The sequence below is a fragment of the Arvicanthis niloticus genome, chromosome 18 (genome assembly GCF_011762505.2).
Source record: "Arvicanthis niloticus isolate mArvNil1 chromosome 18, mArvNil1.pat.X, whole genome shotgun sequence".
NCBI lineage: Eukaryota > Metazoa > Chordata > Mammalia > Rodentia > Muridae > Arvicanthis > Arvicanthis niloticus.
In genome coordinates this window covers 7,986,807-8,007,593 of record NC_047675.1, presented here as the reverse complement: position 1 = coordinate 8,007,593, position 20,787 = coordinate 7,986,807, and the positions used below count along the sequence as shown (strand labels likewise).

General features: G+C 42.5%; 1 protein-coding gene and 1 long non-coding RNA gene across 2 annotated transcripts in view; one reads left to right on the top strand and one right to left on the bottom strand.

Annotated features, from left to right (window-relative positions):
* Nucleotides 1–1,946: 1,946 nt before the first annotated feature.
* On the bottom strand, nucleotides 1,947–5,073 carry LOC143435035 (uncharacterized). Its single transcript, XR_013105007.1, has 3 exons — nucleotides 4,906–5,073; nucleotides 3,076–3,160; nucleotides 1,947–2,299 (listed from the first exon to the last, which is right to left on the bottom strand). It is a non-coding gene; the product is annotated as an uncharacterized LOC143435035 (long non-coding RNA).
* Nucleotides 5,074–5,260: 187 nt separating this feature from the next.
* Nucleotides 5,261–20,787, top strand: part of Hhip (hedgehog interacting protein) — an 87,874-nt gene continuing 72,347 nt past the window's right edge. Inside the window, exons 1-4 of the mRNA XM_034522159.2 lie at nucleotides 5,261–6,033; nucleotides 11,656–11,848; nucleotides 17,935–18,088; nucleotides 18,800–19,001. Coding sequence (XP_034378050.1) covers nucleotides 5,752–6,033; nucleotides 11,656–11,848; nucleotides 17,935–18,088; nucleotides 18,800–19,001 — 831 coding nt within the window. The 5' untranslated portion in view covers nucleotides 5,261–5,751. The remainder of the gene's footprint in view (nucleotides 6,034–11,655; nucleotides 11,849–17,934; nucleotides 18,089–18,799; nucleotides 19,002–20,787) is intronic.

The following is a 20,787-nucleotide window of genomic DNA, read 5'->3' as shown; positions in this document are numbered from 1 at the left end:
GTCCTTTTACCTACAAATTTCACGACTTTCTTTTTCTTAACAGCTCTATAATATTCCATTGTGTAAATACACCATATTTTTAATATCCATTCACCAACTGACTTATCAGCTATGCATCTTGTAGAGAGGTGGAGAATACACAAAGAACTCAAAAGTAAACAAACAAAAACCAAACAGACAAAAACTCCCAAAGGGTTTTGAAGTCCTGTCTGTGTCCATGAAATTTACCTACCTGGAATTAGCATCTTCACAGAGATTAAGACATGGCTAGGAGGATGAACACTCACTTAACTAATGTTCATGTAAGATGAATTGATTTGGCTATAAACAGACACATCCACAAGCAAGACACAAGGAGCTCACTACTTGCAAACCAGGAAAAGGGGTGATGCAAGTTACCAGAAGCTAGGAGAGAAGTCCAGCCATTTAGAAAGAACCAATTCTGGTCATCAATAAGGGGTCCCTAACCCCAAATCTGAGGGACAGTAAATTTCTGTTGTTTTAAGATCCTAAGTAGTGAGGTTGGTTGTGGCAACATTAAAGATAGTATACTTCTGGTCAGGGTTAAAAGGTTAGTCTCCAACCATCTGCCAGGGTTCCCATAATCTATTTCACCACCTTGGAGGGGGTCAGCACTGTCCAGGAGGCAGGGTCTGTCTCCATACTTCCAAGCACCCCTTTGCCTTCCCATCACTAATGATGCAGACCATAACCTTGGACCTTTCCATCCACACTTCAGTTACCAAATAACTACTGTGAGACTTAATTATTTATGAATAAATGCCTAGGCCAGAAGCTTGGACTTGGTCCCTGACTAGTTTATAACCTACATAACCCATTTATTCTGTTCTATATGTGCCACGTGGCTGGTTACCTCTCCTCGGTATCATGCATCTGTATCCTCAGAGTCTGTGTGGCAAATCTTCCTGCCTCTGACTAACTCCCAGAGTTGCTCTCTCTCTAACTAGAGTGCCCATCTCCGATTTCCTGCCTTTTGCTGATAGGCCATTAGATTTTTATTGACATGTGATGTTTCCACACAGTGTACAAGAGATTCTCACTACACTTGTCCCTTTACATTTTTCCAGTTTTCTAATATTCATTTTACGCAATTCCACATTTTTAATTCACTCTATCAAAATAGCCAGTTTATTTCTGAAATGACAGTTGGCTGGGGCAAGGCACATTTTAGTAGTAGAGTGCTTGCCGACCAAGGGAGAGGCATCTCATTAAGAGGAGAAACTTCAAAGATTCTATACAGTCTGGAACCTGAATACTTTGTAATGTCACAGTTCTCGTCCTCTTCTGTCACTCACTCGTGTCCACTGTGGTGGGCGGAGCCTCTTTGCTAGTCCTTGGACACACCAAGCTTGCCCACTTCATCCAATTTGCTCTCCTGTGCTTTGTGTGTACATGGCTCACCACTCCAGTCTTCAAACTGGTTGTTCTTTCAAGGCCTGTGCCTCCCTTCCCCATCATCTCGTTTCTCTCTGACACTCATGGACATCTGGTACAATCTATATCTAGATGTTATCTCTCCCCATTAGAGGACGTTTTAAACAGTTATGTCTGCAGTGCCCAGAGCTAAGTTTACCACACAGCTACTGATTTAAGTTTCTGGGGGGAGGTGCGCTTGCACATGTGCCAGTGAACATCATAGTACATGTGTGAGTATCAGAAGTCAAGTTGTGGGAGTTGGTTTTCTCTTTCTACATAAAACCAGCCAGTTACCTGGCCATTGTGTCAACCGCTATCCTGTCTATAATTGTTAGATGTTCTCCCTCTGTGGAATCACACTGTAGTATAATTTGAATAGCAATTAATTTGAAATGACAAGGTTTAAAATTCCTCACGATGGCTGTACACTCAGCTATCTCTTCCCCCAGTTGGCAATAAAAAGATTTTTTTTTAACTCATTCAAAAGGTTCAGAAACAATCAACTCAAGTAAGAGGGCCAATAGGTAATGTTTATTGAGAGTTGGTCACAATTAGACTCAAAAGTTAGACTCAAAAAGAGAACAATCTAGTTCCTGGATCTGGTACTTACAGCTCATTCACACATGATAAAGTTTCCTATGGTTACCAACAATACATGGATGAAAATAATTGCTGTATGTACATGCCTATTAACATGGTATAATGACTGAAAATGATCCTTCTGATTTTGTCCAAGTGTGCAAATGGCTCTGCTGCCCTGTTGCAACCTTCAAGGAAGTTTTCTTAGAAAATATTCCAGTCTTGATCCTTGATTCCTAAGAAACTGGTTGTTCTGCTGTGGGTTAAGTTCTTAATTTGCCTTCTGAGGGGGAAAAAAATCAGAAGTTAGTCCACCTGTGAAATAGGAGTCAGTGACTATTTAGAAATTCCATCAGTGACACAAGGACTAAGCTCAGTGTCCCATAAGGGACCAGATTACTTGCCTTTCATGGTGAATTGTGCACAGATCATTTCCAGCTGCACGTGTCAAGATAGAACAAGGGACAGGATGTAGCTCAGTTGCTAAGGTGGTTGCTTTGCATGCATGAAGCTCTGGGATGCTTTTTAATTTTTTTTTCTTTCATACAATACATCTTGACTGGAGCTTACCCTCCCTCCACTCTTTTCAGTGCCCCCTTCACTCTTCTCCTAATCTACCCCCTCCACTCCCTACTCCCCACCCCTATCTTCCTCCAGAAAAGAGCTCCCAGGGACATCAACTGAAAATGACACAGATGCAAAAAGACCAGGCACAAATCTTCACATCAAGGCTAGATGAGGCAACCCAGTAGGAGGAAAAAGTCCCACCTTAGGATAAAAGAGTCAGAGACCCTGAGTCCCACCCCCATGGTCAGGAGTTCTCCTAAAAGACTAAGCCAACAAACATAACATATACGAAGTGCAGACCTATGCAGGGTTAGTGATCGCTGCTTCAGTCTCTGAGCTTTCAGGAGCCCTCCTTAGTGGACTCCTCAGGCCATGTTCTCCTGGTGCCTTCAATCCTTTGGCTCCCACGATTCCTCCTCTCCTCTTCCTCTAGGTTCCCTGAGATTCCCTGACCTCCCAAGCTCAAAGGGGAGGAAGATGGAGATCTCTAACCTGGGCTGGCTCTCTGCCTGATGTTTGGCTGTGGGTCTCTGTTGCCTGGGGCAACCTCTCTGATGGTGAGTGGACTAGGCACCATCTGTGGGTAAAGCAGGACATCATTAGGAGTCTTTTCATTGATTTTATTTATTTATTTTATTTATTTAGCCAGCTACGTTTTGTTCCACTCTAGGTTTCCAGAAGCCCTGAGATTTTATTCTAAGCACTGCCTCAAGCAGGAGTAATGGTCCTTGCTTATCATCTTGACACGAAGCATGTAGATGCTGAAGCCTCAATAGTTCAAGCTCATCCTTAAAGATACCCAAGACTTTGTCCCAAGAAGAAAAGAAGAAAACACGTTTGTCTCCTTTAGATCATTTATAAATGTTCTGCCCCTTGGCATTTAGGACCATACCTTATAACAGAACTGTAATTTTGTAAAACCTGGTATTAATTTACTTCATGTGGACTTAGTCTGGAAATGCACTGCCCAAGAGGGCCTGACCCAACAGTATTAACATGAACTTATCACTTAGGAGTGGGAGCTTGAACAACTGAATATTTTAGAAGGATTTTCATTTTAGGAAAAGACGTTAAACCAGAGTTTAGGAATAAAGCCTTACACGCATGTAGACAGGTTCTGGGATCCAAATTACATGGAATTGCGCCAGCGGCTTGATCTTGATAGAACCCATTTCAAGAACTACAAAAGTGAGACCTTTTAAAGTCTTAAAATCCTTGAAAGCCAGAGACTGCTAAGCAGGATAAACGTTAAACATGGGAGCCAGAGACGTTTTCACAGTAACATGTACACAGTAGTGCACGGCAGTCTTGCGGGTCTTAGCTTAAGCTGGGGGTTAGGCCGAATGTCTCTGTAGGCTTTAGGTTTATTCTAACAGGTCACTTCTCTTGCTTTAGAAATGCTAACTTCACACATAAAATGTAATTCAGAATCCAGGGACAAGGCTCACCTAGCTTCTGATAGCACTTTAAAGCCATTAGTTAAAGCCAGCTTCAACCTCCATCAACAGTCCCTGGAGCTTGGTGAAATCTGTTTCCAAATATGGTGAACATTCTTCTATTGCCAAAATGGGAAAAACAGCCTTATCCCCTCATCAAAAGCCATCTACCAGGCAAAGCACATTGCAGATTTTGTGGGCAGCTCCTGGGAGGCTTGTCCCAGTGCCTCGGGGCTCCAGTAAACGTGAAATCATAGCTCTTGACATCTTTCTAGAAATGCTCTAAGCAGAACTTATCCAGTTGGGAAAAGGTAAATTTGTTTGTACATATACAACTATGTGGGGCCTGTGTTTCTACACTTCACGAAGGAGACTAAATTCTTCCTCTTCTATATTTGTAAGTTTGTGCACAGGGGTGTGTGCATGCATGTACTTTATAAATGCACACAGAACAGCCAGCTTGAGATATCTACAGGTGTCTCGCAGACGACTTAGTCTGGGTTTACAGTGGCCCCTTTAGGCCATCTTGCCTAAGCCCATATCTGCCTGGAGAAGGACTCAGTCAGCCCTCTCTGGAATACCCAACCCTACCAAGCACACGCGTCTCTGTGCCCACTGCAGTAGCTCCTAGAACTTCAGTGAGGACTTGTGGGTGGCCCTTTTCAAAAGTCTCCAAACCACCTCAGCCTACCCAAAAACTCAGCATCTGGGTTCTCTTTCCTCTCTTAATCTCCAGGATCACTGAAGGCCAGCAGCATTTGTCCGTGCCTGCCAGAGAGGGAAAGGTACCGACAAGCTCCCAGCCTACTGAATGAGTCCATCTCTCCCGGGGCTGAGGGAATCAAACCCGGTGGGCGAAGCCAGGCAAGGATTCCTCCCTTCTCACCTCATCTGGGAGCCTCAACTCCATCCCCCTGAGTGGCAGCAACGTACTTTCGTCCCAGGCTGGGCATTGCGGCCAGACCACCCCCACCCCGGCACGGAGGCGTTCCAGGTTCCGAGCCCCGGAGGCTGGCTCGAAGGGCTCCCCCGTACTCCCCTCCTCCGAACTCATCCGTCCCCGCCCGGTCGCAGCCAGAGGCCACCCTGGGCCTCCGCTAGCGCGAGCTCCCGGGCCACCCCCCCTCCCCTTTCCCCCATCCCGGGAGGGGGCGCGCGAGCGGCGGTGACGTCAAGGGGCGCGCGGTGGCAGTACCTCCCCGCGCGCTAGTTAAAAAGAAGAAGAAAAGAGGGAGCGAAACATGAGAGGCTGTGTGAGAAGCTGCAGCCGCCGGCAGAGGAGACCTCAGCATCCTCGGGAGCCCAGCGCCGGCCCTGCCTCCGCCCGGCCCGCTGCCGCCACCGCCGCCCTTTCGGCTCCTGCTACTGTCTCACCTAAACAACTCCCATTCAGCGGACAAGCGAAGTTCTATGACTGTCTTCTCCTCTCCTTCCTCCTCCTCTTCCAACTCCTTCTCCTCCCACTTCCCAACCGCTGTGGAAAGCCCCTAACCCAACAGACGCTGGCAAGGCTGCGGACAAGTGTCATCTGCACTTTATCTTGTTGCTCCGGCTGCCCTAAGGCAAAGTTGAATAGCTCTACATCTTTCTTCCCCAGCCACCTCCCTCTGCCCCCGAGAGCGTCCCGCCGCCCCGCAGCACTCTCCTGGAGCTGCGCCCTAGTGCCCCTGCTGGGCAGTGGCCTTTTCCCCCACCCCATCCTCCCGCGTCCTGCCCCTGCTGCTCCGGGCAGATGATGTTGAAGATGCTCTCCTTTAAGCTGCTACTGCTGGCCGTGGCTCTGGGCTTCTTTGAAGGAGATGCCAAGTTTGGGGAAAGGAGCGAAGGGAGCGGAGCGAGGAGGAGAAGGTGCCTAAATGGAAACCCCCCAAAGCGCCTGAAAAGAAGGGACAGGCGGATGATGTCCCAGCTGGAGCTGCTGAGTGGAGGAGAGATCCTGTGTGGTGGCTTCTATCCACGAGTATCCTGCTGCCTGCAGAGTGACAGCCCTGGACTGGGGAGTCTGGAGAACAAGGTAGGCAGTCCCCAGCCTCGTACAAGTAGCTTGCTAAAATGTTGATAACTGCAAGAGAGTCCAAACTTATTCGGGTAGTTCTGATAACTTTTCTAAGGTGATTAAATGTTCTGGGTATGTGTTCTCAGCAGTGTGCAGATAGCTCTTCCTACCCTGGAGTCAGTCGGCTGTGGGGATGCTGGTCAAACTTGCTTATCTACAGAGAGAGACGTTTCTGTGGTACCCGCGTCCTGGGCTGAGTAAATATTTCAAAAGAATCGGGATTAACAGTGTATTTTGGATCAAATGGAGCACTTGGTGAGGTGGAACTGTAAATTAGGGTGGCTGTGGTTTCCGGTTTATTTTTCTGGGGTAAAAAGGATTTGTTCAGTTTTCTCCACGTGCTCTAACTAGCGAGTGGATTGAATTATAAAGGCTATCCAGGTACTGTTGGTTTATGATCTTAAACCCAATCTGAAGGGTCTAGCTTGCATGACAATGGTTAAGTCAGGAGAAGGGAACTCCTGGTACGTTAAGAACTCAGAGATTTTGCTGGACCTTCTTGGTCAGTGGTTTCTCCGTCTTGTATCATGGATCCAGGTTTTCACTGGTACTACGTTGTCTAGGGAGGATCTTGTCTAGAAATTCATATTTATGAGTGACGTTATATGAACTTGTCATGCGTTGATTAGCTTATCCAAGAAGTGTCTGTCCCAAGTGCCAGAGGTCGTTGGTCTTGACTCTGCATCAGGTTATTTTTTTTTTTTAACATGGGATGCTGTGCTGTGTGCTGTCTGTGGGATCCTGTCATTAACAATCACTGCACGGAGAGATAAACAATCAGGTGTCTCTGCTCCCCCCCCCCCCTCTCTTTGCCCATTTTAGGTTTAATTAAGAATTCCTCTGTTACAACCCTGCAGTTGTCAAGGTCTGAGAGACACTCGGAAAACTTGTGCTCCACTCTTGCTGGCCCAGGCATTTAAAAAAAAAATGCCCAGGCTGAATCTAATTTTTATGCTCAGTTCACGGTAGATTTCACCCTATTATCATGTAAACAGCTCCTGCGAATCAACATATGTGTCTGGGTGGTACCTCTCACTTTGTTTTGTAACAAAAAGCCATATTGCATCATTTAATTTGCTCAAGTCATGCAAATAGAAAAAAAATCAATAGGACAAAAAGGGGTCGGCTTATCCTCCTCCCCACTGAACTGCTGCCCACACACAGCGTCCTGTTGCTTATGGCCAGGGAATAACAACACCACCATTGTGTTTGTTAGTTGGTTCACTAATGGCTGAAACTAGAGAACATCATTCTCTTCCAGTCGCCAGCTCTGTCCAAATGTCCATGCCTTTTGAGGGAACGTTTGTCCAGCCCGCGCTATTCCCAGATGAGTGAGAGCTGTCTTGTGCAGGTTTCAGCTGAAGCTCATTCTTTATTCTTACCATATGCAGCAGTAGTCTGAGATGAGGAACAGATAGTCCAGCATTTTATTCACAACAATGTCATTAAGCCCCAGCCTCCTAATTGAATGAAGCCACAGAAACAGCTCAGTCCTGAGCATCTTAAAGGCTTCTCCGGGAGTCCCCACCCCCATCCCCAAGGGGGAGACTCAGAGAAAGGTGTAGAAATATTTACTGGCCATGAAGTGTCCCTGGGTGTAGTATATGCTGGCTGCGTGTATAAGGAGGACCCAGAGCCCCCTGCAGTGCTGACCTCTTCCAGAAACATGTGGAATGCAAACTTTGTTCTGTAGTGAGGAGAAGGGGCAAGAGAGCAGACTGGGGGAGATAATCCTTAAAGAAAGATACATTAGAAGAAAACTTAAGGAAAATAATTATTTAGGCAAGGTCTGGTGTGTTAGCTGTGCGTATTCCTGTGTAAGCCCTTCCAGTCTCCACCAGACTCCACCAGATTTGTTTGGAAAACGTGCGGACCAAGCTGGATCCAGCAGTCTGTGCTGTTCTATTGCAAGTGGTTTATAAACAATACTCAACTTGTTCAAGGCAGAGATTTGGTGCAGCCATGCCCATGGATTCTTGACCTACGTTCTCACATTTTAATAGTTTGTAAAACATGTTATTTTATAATAAACATTAGTGTTTCCTTTCCCCCCCATAAGCCTTCCCAGATTATAATGTATGTTAGGGTTTCATTTTATAAATGCATGTACCAGAGAGATGGAGGCTATTTGAATGTGCCATTTGTTGTTGTTGTTCACAAAAGAAAAATACTCCCAGAAAAGATTTTTACATTTCATCAACTTTTCAAGAAAAGTGCTGTGCAGAGTTTCCTGAGGGAAGAAATTTCTAAGACAAATAGATAATGAGAAACTACTCAGAAGATTGAGCATGCTCAGTTAAGCAGTTAAATCCAGTTGAGAGGCTAACAAGCTCCCCTTAGTGAACTAACATTTAGTTCAGTTTCTCAAACTCCATTACTGTGTTCTTATGTTTGAGTTCCTTGTCAGTTTTAATAATGTTATGTAATATAACATAATGTTATGTGTTAACTATGACAACACATAAGAGATGCCAAAATTTAGTAGGATATGTTGTCTTAGCAAAATTGCTCCATACCCTAAATACAACACGCTAAAAGGATCTAATTCTCATTAGCCAAGTTGAATCTACACCCTATCAAAATACTCCAGTTCTTAAACTTGTAGTCACAGAGGAACAGCCCCCCTCTCCCCCTCCCCCCCCAACCCCCTCCCTCCCTCTCTCTCTCTCTCTCTGCCTTGGTGGTTTCACAGCCTAAGCTGTCAAGGAATGGGTGAAAAGTAATTGTTTTCAAGTGTGCCCTTTTACAATCATTTGTTTGCTCTGGCTCTTGCAGGGACAAAGGCTATTGTTGAACACATCCAACTAAACAAATAACTCATCCCGGGGTCCCTTTAACAGCTGCCTTAGTACAATGATCTATTTACATATTAGCCTAAAATTGAAACTGAACTCTTTAATGACATAATCCAGCCCTATAGTGCAGAGGCGCGTGTGTTCTGCCCAACAGCTGAACAGTCTTGTAGGCATATGATTTTTTAGAAATTGCTTTTCTGTGGACCAAGTGATCTTAAAGCGACATCTTAATATACTGTCATGTTTTCCTCCTTTTATCCTTTCGTGGAACCCATGTGGGTTCCTCTTTACCTCTTTGTTTAGTTGCTTGATACATAGAAAGAAATATAAGGGGGTCTCCGTCACCTATTTCTCTGCCGATAAGCTCCGGCCCTGGGTTTTCTGCAGGCCAGCACTTATCTTACCTTTCTTCCATAGATTTCACTCTCCCCTGGCTAAAGAGTAAAGGATGAACTGCCAAATGTTACAGATCAGTCAGCCACAGCCTCGCTTCTTCCTAGGCTGGCTGTAATCATGTTTACAAGTTTTACGAGATTTCCAAAATGTATTTAGCTAAACCACTATAACCTGATGACTTTGTATTTGGCTTTTTAAAACTTGAAACAAGAAATTAATCTAAATTTCTTCTTAAGATCCAGGGCAATGTCAGGCATAAAGTTAAGAACCTGGATGTCTGACATAGACACGTTGAAGGAGAGAAAGGAAGAAAAGAGAGGGTAGCTCTGCCTCTCGCTGTGCAAAGCACACCAGTACCCATCTGTCTAAACCAGTGTTGTTGCTTGGACTGAGTCAGTTTAATTGACTTCAGTAAGACTATTGGTTCATTGAAACCAAAGCTAGAATGATGGCGCTATCTATCTTCAAATAGGTGTTTATACTGCAGACCTCACACAGAGTAAAATGTTACCATCCTGCTGGGCCAGAACAGCGTCAAACCTTAACAAGAATAATATTCTACTTGATTTCAGATAATTTATTGAACCCTATTTGTGAGACTTTTGATGAGGGATCTTGTGGGCAGGACACATTCCAAAAAATTGTAAAAGACAAATTCTTTAGGCACTAAAAGCAAGCTCTTCCTGGAGAGCAGCTGGGAGAGTACGTGGGATTATTCTGTGTCAGCTATTTAAAAAAAAAAAAAAAAGCAGCACAAATAGTCTCCATAAAAGCAAAGGTAATTACAGCCCAGTTTTCAGGGAGCAGAAGAGGTGGCTTCAGCTCCCTGCAGTTGTTTAGTTCTTGAAGGACTGCTATATGAGAAACAAACAGAACCATGCTGTACACTATTCATATTGAATAGATCTTGTGAGGTCTTCAGGCTGGACAATAAAAAACATTAAAAACATTCTTGGAATGCAAATTCTAAGTGTCTGGTGTATGTTTTTATTTTAGAAAACGTGGATCATTTTAGTTAACTGTCACTTAAGCAAACTGATAAAAATTAAAATGTAAATGCAACTATGATTAATAACTTGAATACTTTAAGTAGTTATAATATACACATGATTTTTTTTCTGAACTAGAGTAGACTCCTTAGACTCTGGAAGTCAGAGTAGTTTGATTTTAGATTATGTTGTCCTTTAGATATAGGTTTTCTTCTTAAGACCCGTGTGGTATTGTAATCCAGAAAAACGCTGGCTAAGGACCTTGTGGTATTGTAATTCAGAAAAACACTGGCTAGATTATTTACTCAAATTAGCTTAACTTGTAAAAGAAATACCTGCTTTAAAGAGTGAAACACTTTTCCAAAGTTTCAGACTTTTAATTTTAATGCATTATGCCAGAGAAATACTCAAGGAGAAGTCTACATGGAAACTTTATAAAATAAACACGTTTCGTCATATTGCAGTGTGCACATAGGTGACTTAATGCTTGATTTTTAGGTAGAAGTTTTATTTCTCAGATATGCTAGTTCTGTCCCCTATATTTACTGAAGGATTCCTCAAATCAGTTTTCCAAGTGAACACTGAAGCTAAGACCCATTCCACCTACAAGCTATTAACTCAAGGAATCTTCAAGTCCTTCGGTTTGGTCTGACTGGAATAAAGAACATATCATTGTGTGAATAGTGATAAAAGTATTCTTTTCCATTAAAATTCATTACTTACCATACAAAAGCGCGTTCATTAAGCTCTGTATTTATTCATGTATATAAAATGTCTAAGGAGCTAGCTAGAAAGTTTTTCCTGGCTAAGGTATAATGAATGTTAAAAATGGGACTTAAGCCTATTTGGTTCAGTTTGGGGTATTTTTATAGAACATGAAAGGCAGTGCCCAGTACAGTCTGCAGATTGGAAATAAGTAGAAGTTTACCAAAATGTTATTTAAGCACAGTTTCGAAATAATATTAGGAGCTTTAAGAATTAAATATATTTTTTTACTCATGACACAAATAAGCCATGTTTTTAAATTACACTTTGGACACAGTTGGATAAAGGTTTCCAATTTTTAAGGTAAATACAATTCAATATATGCTCTGGGTCAGAGGAAGTGGATCAAACATTCAACAGTCTATAAACGTCTCAATTTTAACAGCAGAAGGACAGATTCACACATTTGGATTTGCAGTGACAAGAAGAGCTTCTGTGTGTCCTCCTCTGACCTTCGTCTCCTCACCCTGGCCTCAGAGATAACGTGTCTCCTTCTGGGAAACTGCATACTGTGACATAGTCATTCTTTTGCTCTGAATTAGACTTCTGTGCTCACATGATTGGGGGGGGGGGAACCTGACAGAGCTCACTTCTGGCACGACTAACGAGATGTGCTTCTGATTTGTGGCTTTCAGATCTTCTCTACCACCAACAACACAGAGTGTGGCCGGCTACTGGAGGAGATCAAATGCGCCCCTTGCTCTCCTCATTCCCAGAGCCTGTTCTACTCACCTGAAAGAGACGTCCTGGATGGAGACCTAGCACTTCCACTCCTCTGCAAGGACTACTGCAAAGAATTCTTTTATACTTGTCGGGGCCATATTCCAGGTAAAAAACAAAACACAACAAAAATTTAAATTAAATAATAATAAAAAAAACCCAAACACACATAAGTTAAAACATGGCCAGGAATCCTTCTAAGATCTCTGTCCTTCAAGGTTTGTTTACAAGAGTTGTAAATCGGGCTTTTCCTTCTATTTTATTTCATAACTACCTATTCCAAACTCTTACTGTTTATTGTTGTGGAAAAGAGGACTACAGTTTGAGCTGACAAACAGAACACTAACTTTGTTCTTATTGCTTAAGTTTCTCGTTAAGATCCTAAGACAAGCGGTAAACTTCTTACACAACATAACTTTATACAGGCAGGGTTATTATTAGTAAAACCTTGCTGTCTTTTCATTTTTACCCTCTGAATTATATCCCCTGCACCAACAGACATTTCTTGTTGGAAACATTTTTTTTTACCTACCAGCATGAATCTGGAGGTCTCTGTTTCTAATACATAGCCGATGTGGAATAAGAGAGCACCCGTTGGCTTTATAGGTATTTCTTTGGGTTAAGTGTGAGTAGGAATTCCCCAAAGTGACATCTGACCAAGCGTTTCACATACAGTGACTAATTCATGCCTTAGAAACCATGCAGTGGGTAGAACGCTGAAGTCCTGTCGTCTGGACAAAGAGAGAAACTGAGCCCCAAGAGAACTCTCCTGCTTAATCAATGCTGTACGATGAGGAAGCAACAGAATTGCTGTGAAGCTCTTCTGCACAGAGTGTCACAGGACACCTGGTCACCATCACATTCCAGACTCTAATAAACATAGAATTAACACGGACATCATTAAATGTTTATAACCCAGGGTGAAGGGCAGCTCAGTCGCCAAGGTATCTGCCACGAAAGCATGAGGGCCTGAGTTCAGATCCTCAGCATCCATGGAGGAAAAAAAGACGGACATATTCATGTGCATGTGTAACCTGGGGCTGGGTTTGCAGACACAGGCAGATCCCGGGAGCTTGCTTGAGAGTCTATATGTTTGCTTGAGAGTCTATATGCTTGAGTGTCTATATGGTTCCGTGAGATGGAAAGGGATTGAGGAAGACACCCGACATTAACCGCTAGCTGGTACATTGACGCACGCATGCGCACATACATACACTGCACACAGGCGCGCGCGCGCGCACACACACACTTATAAATTATGCAGTTGTCATTTTAATTAGAGAAATAAACATGGAGGAAGAACATAATTTAACACGACAGGTTCTTAGTACAAGTTCGCACATAAATCACTCCAGTGAACCATTTATAAAACTAAATGGTATTTAAGGAAGGTAAGCCTCAGTGCAGCAGGGTGTGACTCAGATGATTCTTTGAACGCGCTAAACACATTTTAGTACTTTTCAGACCCACAAACACATAGAAAAAAATTGACAGAACTCTCTTATAAATAACAAACACTTTAGGTTTGCTTGCTCTTTGCTTGTAGCATGACACATACCTAACCCCATCTGAATGGGAAAAAAAATATTGTTTTTATAAACTGTAGTCATGTTTCTGACTTTTCTTAAACTAGCTGGTTCCCCCCACCCCCTTTATCGCATTCCTCAACGAAAAGTGGAATTGCTCACAGTAGCCTCCAAGGCCCACAGAGAAGTGATAACAGATTGGAAAGCCTGGGGGGTTGCAGCAGACTTCCTGCCTTTACAACCATTAGCTGAAACTGATACCAGCGCTTGGCATCTTCATTTAACTTTATCACTTCACAACCAACGCAGCATGCTAGACCCAGACTCCCCCATGGTGGTCTTTACATAGTCGAAGTTATTTTAGCATCGAAAATAACAAAACAAGTCTACAAGAGCACCGAAAGAGAGCCCAACAAACCGCCCCGGGCCTGAACTGCAAGTGCGTCACTTCCCAGATGAGCGTATGTGGTGACGAATGACAAATTTATTTTTCTACAAAGTTTGTGTATATGTAAAACTGCTGAAGTGCATCAAGATGTCAAGTGCTCTTCGCGGCCACCCAGGCTGCCGTGAAAGATAACCACATGAAAGCTCCACTCCAGAGGTGGAGAGCAGGAGAGTGCTGCCTTAGAGACCCAGGGAGACCTTACAGCAAGCTGAAGGGACAGCCTTGTCTCAGGTCACATGCTGATAATACTTTTAAATACTTGTCCCCGAAGTGAGCCGTAACAGCACACACTCTTTGCGGCGTTTATGGTCATTGATTTATTAGCCAGTCCGAGTCCTGGCAGGTAGGGTACCATTTCCTAAGGTGCGATGAACGAAGTGCAAGTCTTCCCACCAGCCCCTGCCTCTGGCACAGAAGTGTGCCTCAACTTCTAGCACACTGGAGCTTTAGAAACGATTACAAAGACAACTTTGTAATCATTTCACCTTAAGTCTACTCTCTGGTTTACTCCTCTCAGAAGTCCAAAGCCATGGGAAACAGCTACTTTGAGATTTCATTTTATAGGAAACTTGATCACAGTATCACAGCTGCTCCTACCAGTGCCTCTTCTTTCTACAAATCAAAATCCTGAAGAGGAAGAAAACCTAAGGAATGTGCTTCATTTAAAAAAAAAATCTGATAAATAAAATCAGGATCTACTTACTTCCTAAAATGCAGAAAAGAGATTCAAAAGCAGCAAAATTGTGTATTACTCTAGTCAACCAAAATGTTCTCCACTTGTAAACTCACTGAGAAAGGTAATTTCCTAAAATTTCTCCAGTGCCAAAATTGCTTACCACATGGGTCTTTTCTTTGGCCTGAGTAAGCCAAATGGATATTTGCATTCAATAAAGCTGTTATAGCACACACTGAGAAAGGCACACAGAGACACCCATTGGCATTGCTTTATTCTTTGTACCTATTATCGTAATGATTTTTATCACTTCTAGACAGTCACGTCCCAGCAGTCGGTTCCAGCCGTGTGAAAGGTCTGCACCCAATTAGTTCAATTGGTTTATTCCTGTGGCTAATGAGGCCAAGGTCAAGGGTTTGAGTCCATTGAGTTTCCCCAGTTCTTACTCCATCAGATACCTAACACATGTGTCTTATTAGTCCCAGGGAGAAAGGCTAGGGGTACATGATGGACACATTGAAAGCCATCCTCCAGGGCCTCAGAGGCTCCTCCCCTTCCTCCCAGGGTTTCATTGGCTCCTCCTCCTTCCAGTATCATGATGGATGAACATAGGGATAAAAGATAACTTCTCTAAAACACATAGTGAGAAATAAACTGGAAACGATGATACACTCTGGGGAGTATTTCCCAGGCCAGTATTTTTATAGGGTGCTGCATGAGACAGAGGGCTGGAGTCACCATCTTGGAAAATGGCTATGAAGTCTGAATACTTGATTAATAACCAAGGGGTTTAACTAATACAGCTAAAAACATACTCTAAGTAGCTCTGCATTTGTAGACCTGACCATAGTGTGGTGATCCAGGCTGAGCTAAACACATACTTTTAGTAAAAGGCTCTCCTGTGAATTCTTGCAACAAAAGGTGTGAGCTTGGTCAAAAGAATCAGGACATCTAAATACACAAGTTTATAAAGATACTTTCTCTCTTAATGTTAATATATTCTATTAGAAAATTATTCTCATTTCCTAATATTTATCCCACCCTTAAAAGTAAAAACAGCTATAGTTTCTTTCACTCATTAATTTCCTCTCAAAATGGTACTAGTCTACAGATACACCAATTGCTTTTAAAGCAAACTTGAATTTTTATTTTCTTATTTTTACTCAAATAGACTTGTTTTTAGAAGCTTTAGTTTTCAACTGGGTGCTTAGCGACTGAAAAATAAGAGGAGAAAGTTATGTTTGACAATCAATTCCCAAAGATGAATAGACTCTCTGTCCCTTCCTGTATCTGATGATACCAGATTTTCAAAGGAACAAAACTTCCTCACTGCCTAGATCTACTAAGCAACTTCCTCTGGCTTCCATGCCTCCTTTCCCATCCCTTGCATCCCTGAGGGCACACACAGTACCCTGCATACCTGTGTGCACACACCTCCTGAGGGCACAAACAGAAACCTGTATACCTGTGTGCACACACACCTGAGAGTACACATTTTTCCTGGCCTTCCCCAACTTGAGATATTTCTCAACAGCCCAAACAGAAATTGCTCTTGAAGAGTTTCTGTCAGCAATTTAAGGGTAATACATTTCACCCAAAAGTGAGGTCAAAATGTTTCCCGTGCTTTATCACATGGGACACTTTAACCCCAAGGTTGGTTTGTTCTGAGATTTAGGCTGAGGCAGGTCAAGCTCACTGGAAGAGAGTTTTGAGTATCTTGCAAACTCTATCAATAAGCCTCTCTTGGCTGAGCCCCAAATCTTGTTCTTAGAAACTCTTGCAAAACTTTTGGATTTGCTATATAATTTTTAAACTCCGACTAAGTTACCTGATGCTTTTATCCCAAAACCTGCAGACAAAGTGAAAACTCTAATTTGTAATGTAAAAAAAAAAACAGAACTTCACTATAATAAAGATAGGGAGTGAAAGGCATTTTTCTGGATAACTAAAGACTCTTGCTTGAGCTGACTTGGATAAAAACAGATCAAGAAGAGATTTTGTGTGATTTTTTTTATTGTTTGTTTGTTTGCAGTGTTAATATCAATCCTAGGCTTTGAGTTGCTGGGCAAGTATTCCAGCACTTGCAGCCTTAACCTAGATCCTGATAAAGACATACTTGGAAAGCACAGATCTTCAGAATACAGATGCAATCTTATTGTCAAGCACAATAAAACCAAGATCAAAATTTTCTATATTCTTGTTCTGGCCTAAAGCTTTTAATTTCGTCTAAAAGGAGAGATGTACTTATAAAAATTCTTGCATCCTGGGGGGTGGGGGCAGCGGGCGGGTGGTGGTGGGGATGACTCAGCCAGTAAAGACCTGACATCAATCCCCAGTATGCACGTAAAAGGCTGAGCACAGAGGAGTGAACTGCAAACCCAGTGAGGTGGAGACTGAGACAGGAGGCTCCTTAGGCCTCACTGGGTGGCCAGTATCATGGAATCCAGGGGTTTCACTGGCAATGAGAGACCTTGCCTCAGAGACTAAGGAATGGGACAGTTGAGGAAAACACCAGATGTTGGCTTCTGACCTCTACACTTACATCTGTGTTTACACGCATGCACACACACACCAACAATTTTAATATGACATAAAAGAAAAAATCTTTATTTTACCTCTTGCTTAGTAAATCTATCATATAATCTATCATGTTTTAGTTCAGGGGGTGTCAGTTTTCTTCTTAAGAAGATAAAAGATCACTCGAATGCAATATTATCATTAGCCCTTAGGGAGGGAACGTGCAAGAAAAAGGTCTTCAAAATACTTGAAGTAAGAGGGTTACTCTTAGCATCAGTTCCTTACTTAAAGACTGCACAGTGGGGCATTAGTTCAATATGGAGGTTCTTGTTATCTCCATATGAATGCATTGCAGTAAGAGAGCTAGCAAACAATAGACCACTTGTTAGGTGTTCTTTTTAGGAAGGTATTTAGTACTGTAGAAAAATTAGCCTAAGCATCAATGAGGTCAGCTCACAGATGTAAGCTGGGGTCAGAGAGAGAGCTTGAGGAGAGTCAACACAGGCACTTTAAGATTAAAAAAAAAAAATCCAGTAAAATCTCCTTGGGTTTTTATAACATGCCTTTCATATATCCTTTCAAGTAGCCAGAATAGGGCCTAGAGAAGATGGCTCAGTGGTAACATCACTTACCACTTGTGTAACTCCAGTTCCGGGGGCACCTGATACCCTTTTAGCCTCCTCATGCATCGTGCGTGTAAACTCATGAAGGAACACACATACACATCATATGGATGGATATATAAATCTTTTAAAAGTACTCAGCATAAATTATACTTTTACTGGAACTCTTAAATGCGTTTAAAGAAGAAAAGGGCATCTCCCTCCCTCCCTCCCTCCCTCCCTCCCTCCCTCCCTCCCTCCCTCCTTCCCTCTATGCTTTCCCTTTTATACTGCTGTAGTCTGGGTTGCTCTGGTATTATCCGTACAGTCTCTGAAAATCCTCTCTGGTCACACGCCCCATCCCTCAAGTGAGCTGGCTTCGCTAGGCTTCACAGTCCTAATGAATCTTCCTGCCTGTCTGTTTAAAGGTCTTCTACAAACAACTGCTGATGAATTTTGCTTTTACTATGCAAGAAAAGATGCTGGGTTATGCTTTCCAGACTTTCCAAGAAAGCAAGTCAGAGGACCAGCATCTAACTACTTGGACCAGATGGAAGACTATGAGAAAGTGGAGATCAACAGGTCCATACAATTCAATTCTCTCTCTCTCTCCCTCCCCACAGCCCTTCCCAATGTTCTTTACTCTTAAAGAAAAAAAAAAAGTAACTAATCTGTGGTTTTGATAGCAACATGCCTATGTATGTTTATGCTCAGGAACCATAGATTCCACATGCATTAAGGTCCTTTTCCTTCATAGAAGTTTGCTCCCCTAAAATTATAGCTTAAATGCATTTAATACTTAGACTCCTAATCCTATGTTATGAGCTTGGCTTCTCTGTGACTCACGGGAATTTATGGGCACAGTGTTCAACTTGGATTTTATGATTGTTGTTAGCTTTATGGCACCATGGAAATATTCAGCACAATTATTATTAGCAAATCAGTTTTTCTTTATATAAATAGATCTTAGAACAGTCTCCCTAAATGCCTTCTCATAAAGGTTCATTATTGTGAGTAAAAGCAAATTTTAATTGTAGTCACTGAAAGATGAGCTAATGAGCTAATGTCACTTCAGAATAAACCATTTGGGTTCTCACTTGTACTTTCTGAGAAAACGATAGCTTGTTATTTTCCACTGAAAAGATATATGACTTAGCAAAATGAAACGTTAGCAGCCCTTCCTGATTTCCAAAGCCATTGGTTCTTTGTGGAAGTAAACCTTGGCGATACTGAATGCATCCTTTTGCCCCTCCATCAGAAGGAGGACTGACTGGTTTTCTCCGGTTTGTTTAGAAAACACAAACACAACTGCTTCTGTGTCCAGGAGGTCATGAGTGGGCTGCGGCAGCCTGTGGGTGCTGTGCACAGCGGAGATGGCTCCCACCGGCTCTTCATTCTAGAAAAGGAAGGCTATGTGAAGATTCTTACCCCAGAAGGAGAACTGTTCAAGGAGCCTTACTTAGACATTCACAAACTTGTTCAAAGTGGAATAAAGGTTGGCCTTTTATATTTCTTTATTTTGTTCCAATTGTGTAGGCTTTATCTTAAATGCACTCTGCTTCGCTGAAGGCATATTTCTGTAATAAATAAAGAATATTTGAGAGGGAAAATGAGGAGATAATCTAAGAGATCAACAATTGCAACAACTGAGAGGGATGATGTTTTATTTCCTGGCTGCCGAGTGACGTAATCAGGGCAATATGTTGACATTTACCCTATATAGTGTTCATATTTAAAATAACTTTTGCCGTTAGGTCTTAGTCAATGGGCATAACATTTCATATTACGTATTCACATTTTCAAGTAGAAACAAAGATCTTATTTTGGAAATTGTAATTGGTTCATTTATCATGCCTTTTATTTGTCTGTGTCGTGAGAAAAAAATGTTTCTTACCTATGACTTCTTTGTATAATGCATTTGCAGGTAAGTCCAATTTTTTAATCAATAATTAGTCATCTATAGAATACATAATCTGAATTCACCAGTCAAATAGCCTAGGTATATAAATAAAATGTCCTGTTCATGTCACATGAATAGCAGACAATGTTGGTGGCAGGGGTTGCCATTCTAAATAGAGACGCACGCACCACCTCATGACTATGTTAGAGGGAAACAGACAAGTCATGAGTTCCAGAGAGACTTGGCTATCCTTTTTATTTTTTAAATTGAAAAAGAAGCAAAGGAGGATTTGCAATCTGAGGCTCACACAGCTATGAACTACTTGATGTGTGCCTCATTCTCAGTGGGGAGACCACCAAAAGCAGAAGGAACCAAGGAAAGAAAAATATATTCTCAATATTTGATTAGTGCCTACAGGGTTTTCTTGTTTTTTAAAAATGGAATGAGTCAATAAGGACACAGGTAATGCTGGGAGTCAATGAGGAGACAGGTAATTATGGGGATCCATGAGGACACGGGTAATTATGGGGGCCCATGAGGACACAGTTTATGTAAAACTGTACACATTGGAAGCACGTGGGCTTGTGATGTGCCGATGAAGCTAAGACATACTTCACAGAAGCCACCCTGGAGCTGGCATGTGCGTCACTGGGAGTGCACTTGCTTAGCAAGTGTGAAGCTCTAGGTTCAATATCCATAATCACTGGGCCAGCAAGAAGGCTGGCTTGGCTCAGCAGGCAAAAGCACTTCTATGCAAGCCTGGCCACCTGAGCTTGATCCCTGGATCTTACCGTGGAGAGAACAGGAACCTGAAAGCTGTTCTCTGTCTCTAAACTACATAGTAGGCAGGCAAGGCACAGCTATGCCCACACCCACAGACTAATAATAAGTTATATATATCCTTTGAGGGTGGAGCTATAGCTCTGTACAGAGGGTTAACCTGGTATGTATGAGATCATTGGTTCAATCCTCAGTACTGGGGATGGAGGATTAAACCTTTCCTTTGATACATGCCTGTGATCTCAGCACTTCAGAGGCCAGTGCAGGAAGATCATAAATTCAAGGCACATCTGCATTAGACAGTGCAATCTTGCTAGTTGCTGTTTTCTTTATTTTTTTTCAATTTTTATTGTTATTTTTAATTTATTATTATTTTATGTGTATGGGTGTTTTCCCTGCATGTATATCTGTGCATCACATGCATGCTGGGAGTCTCTGGAGGCCAGAAGACTTGGGGTTAAAGATGGTTGTGAGCCACCATGTAAGTGACAGGAATTGAACCTGGAGCCTCTGGAAAAGCAACCATTGCTCTTAACTTCTAAGCCATCTCTCCAGCTGCCAGCCATTTGTGTCCCTTTGTGTGTGTGTGTGTGTGTGTGTG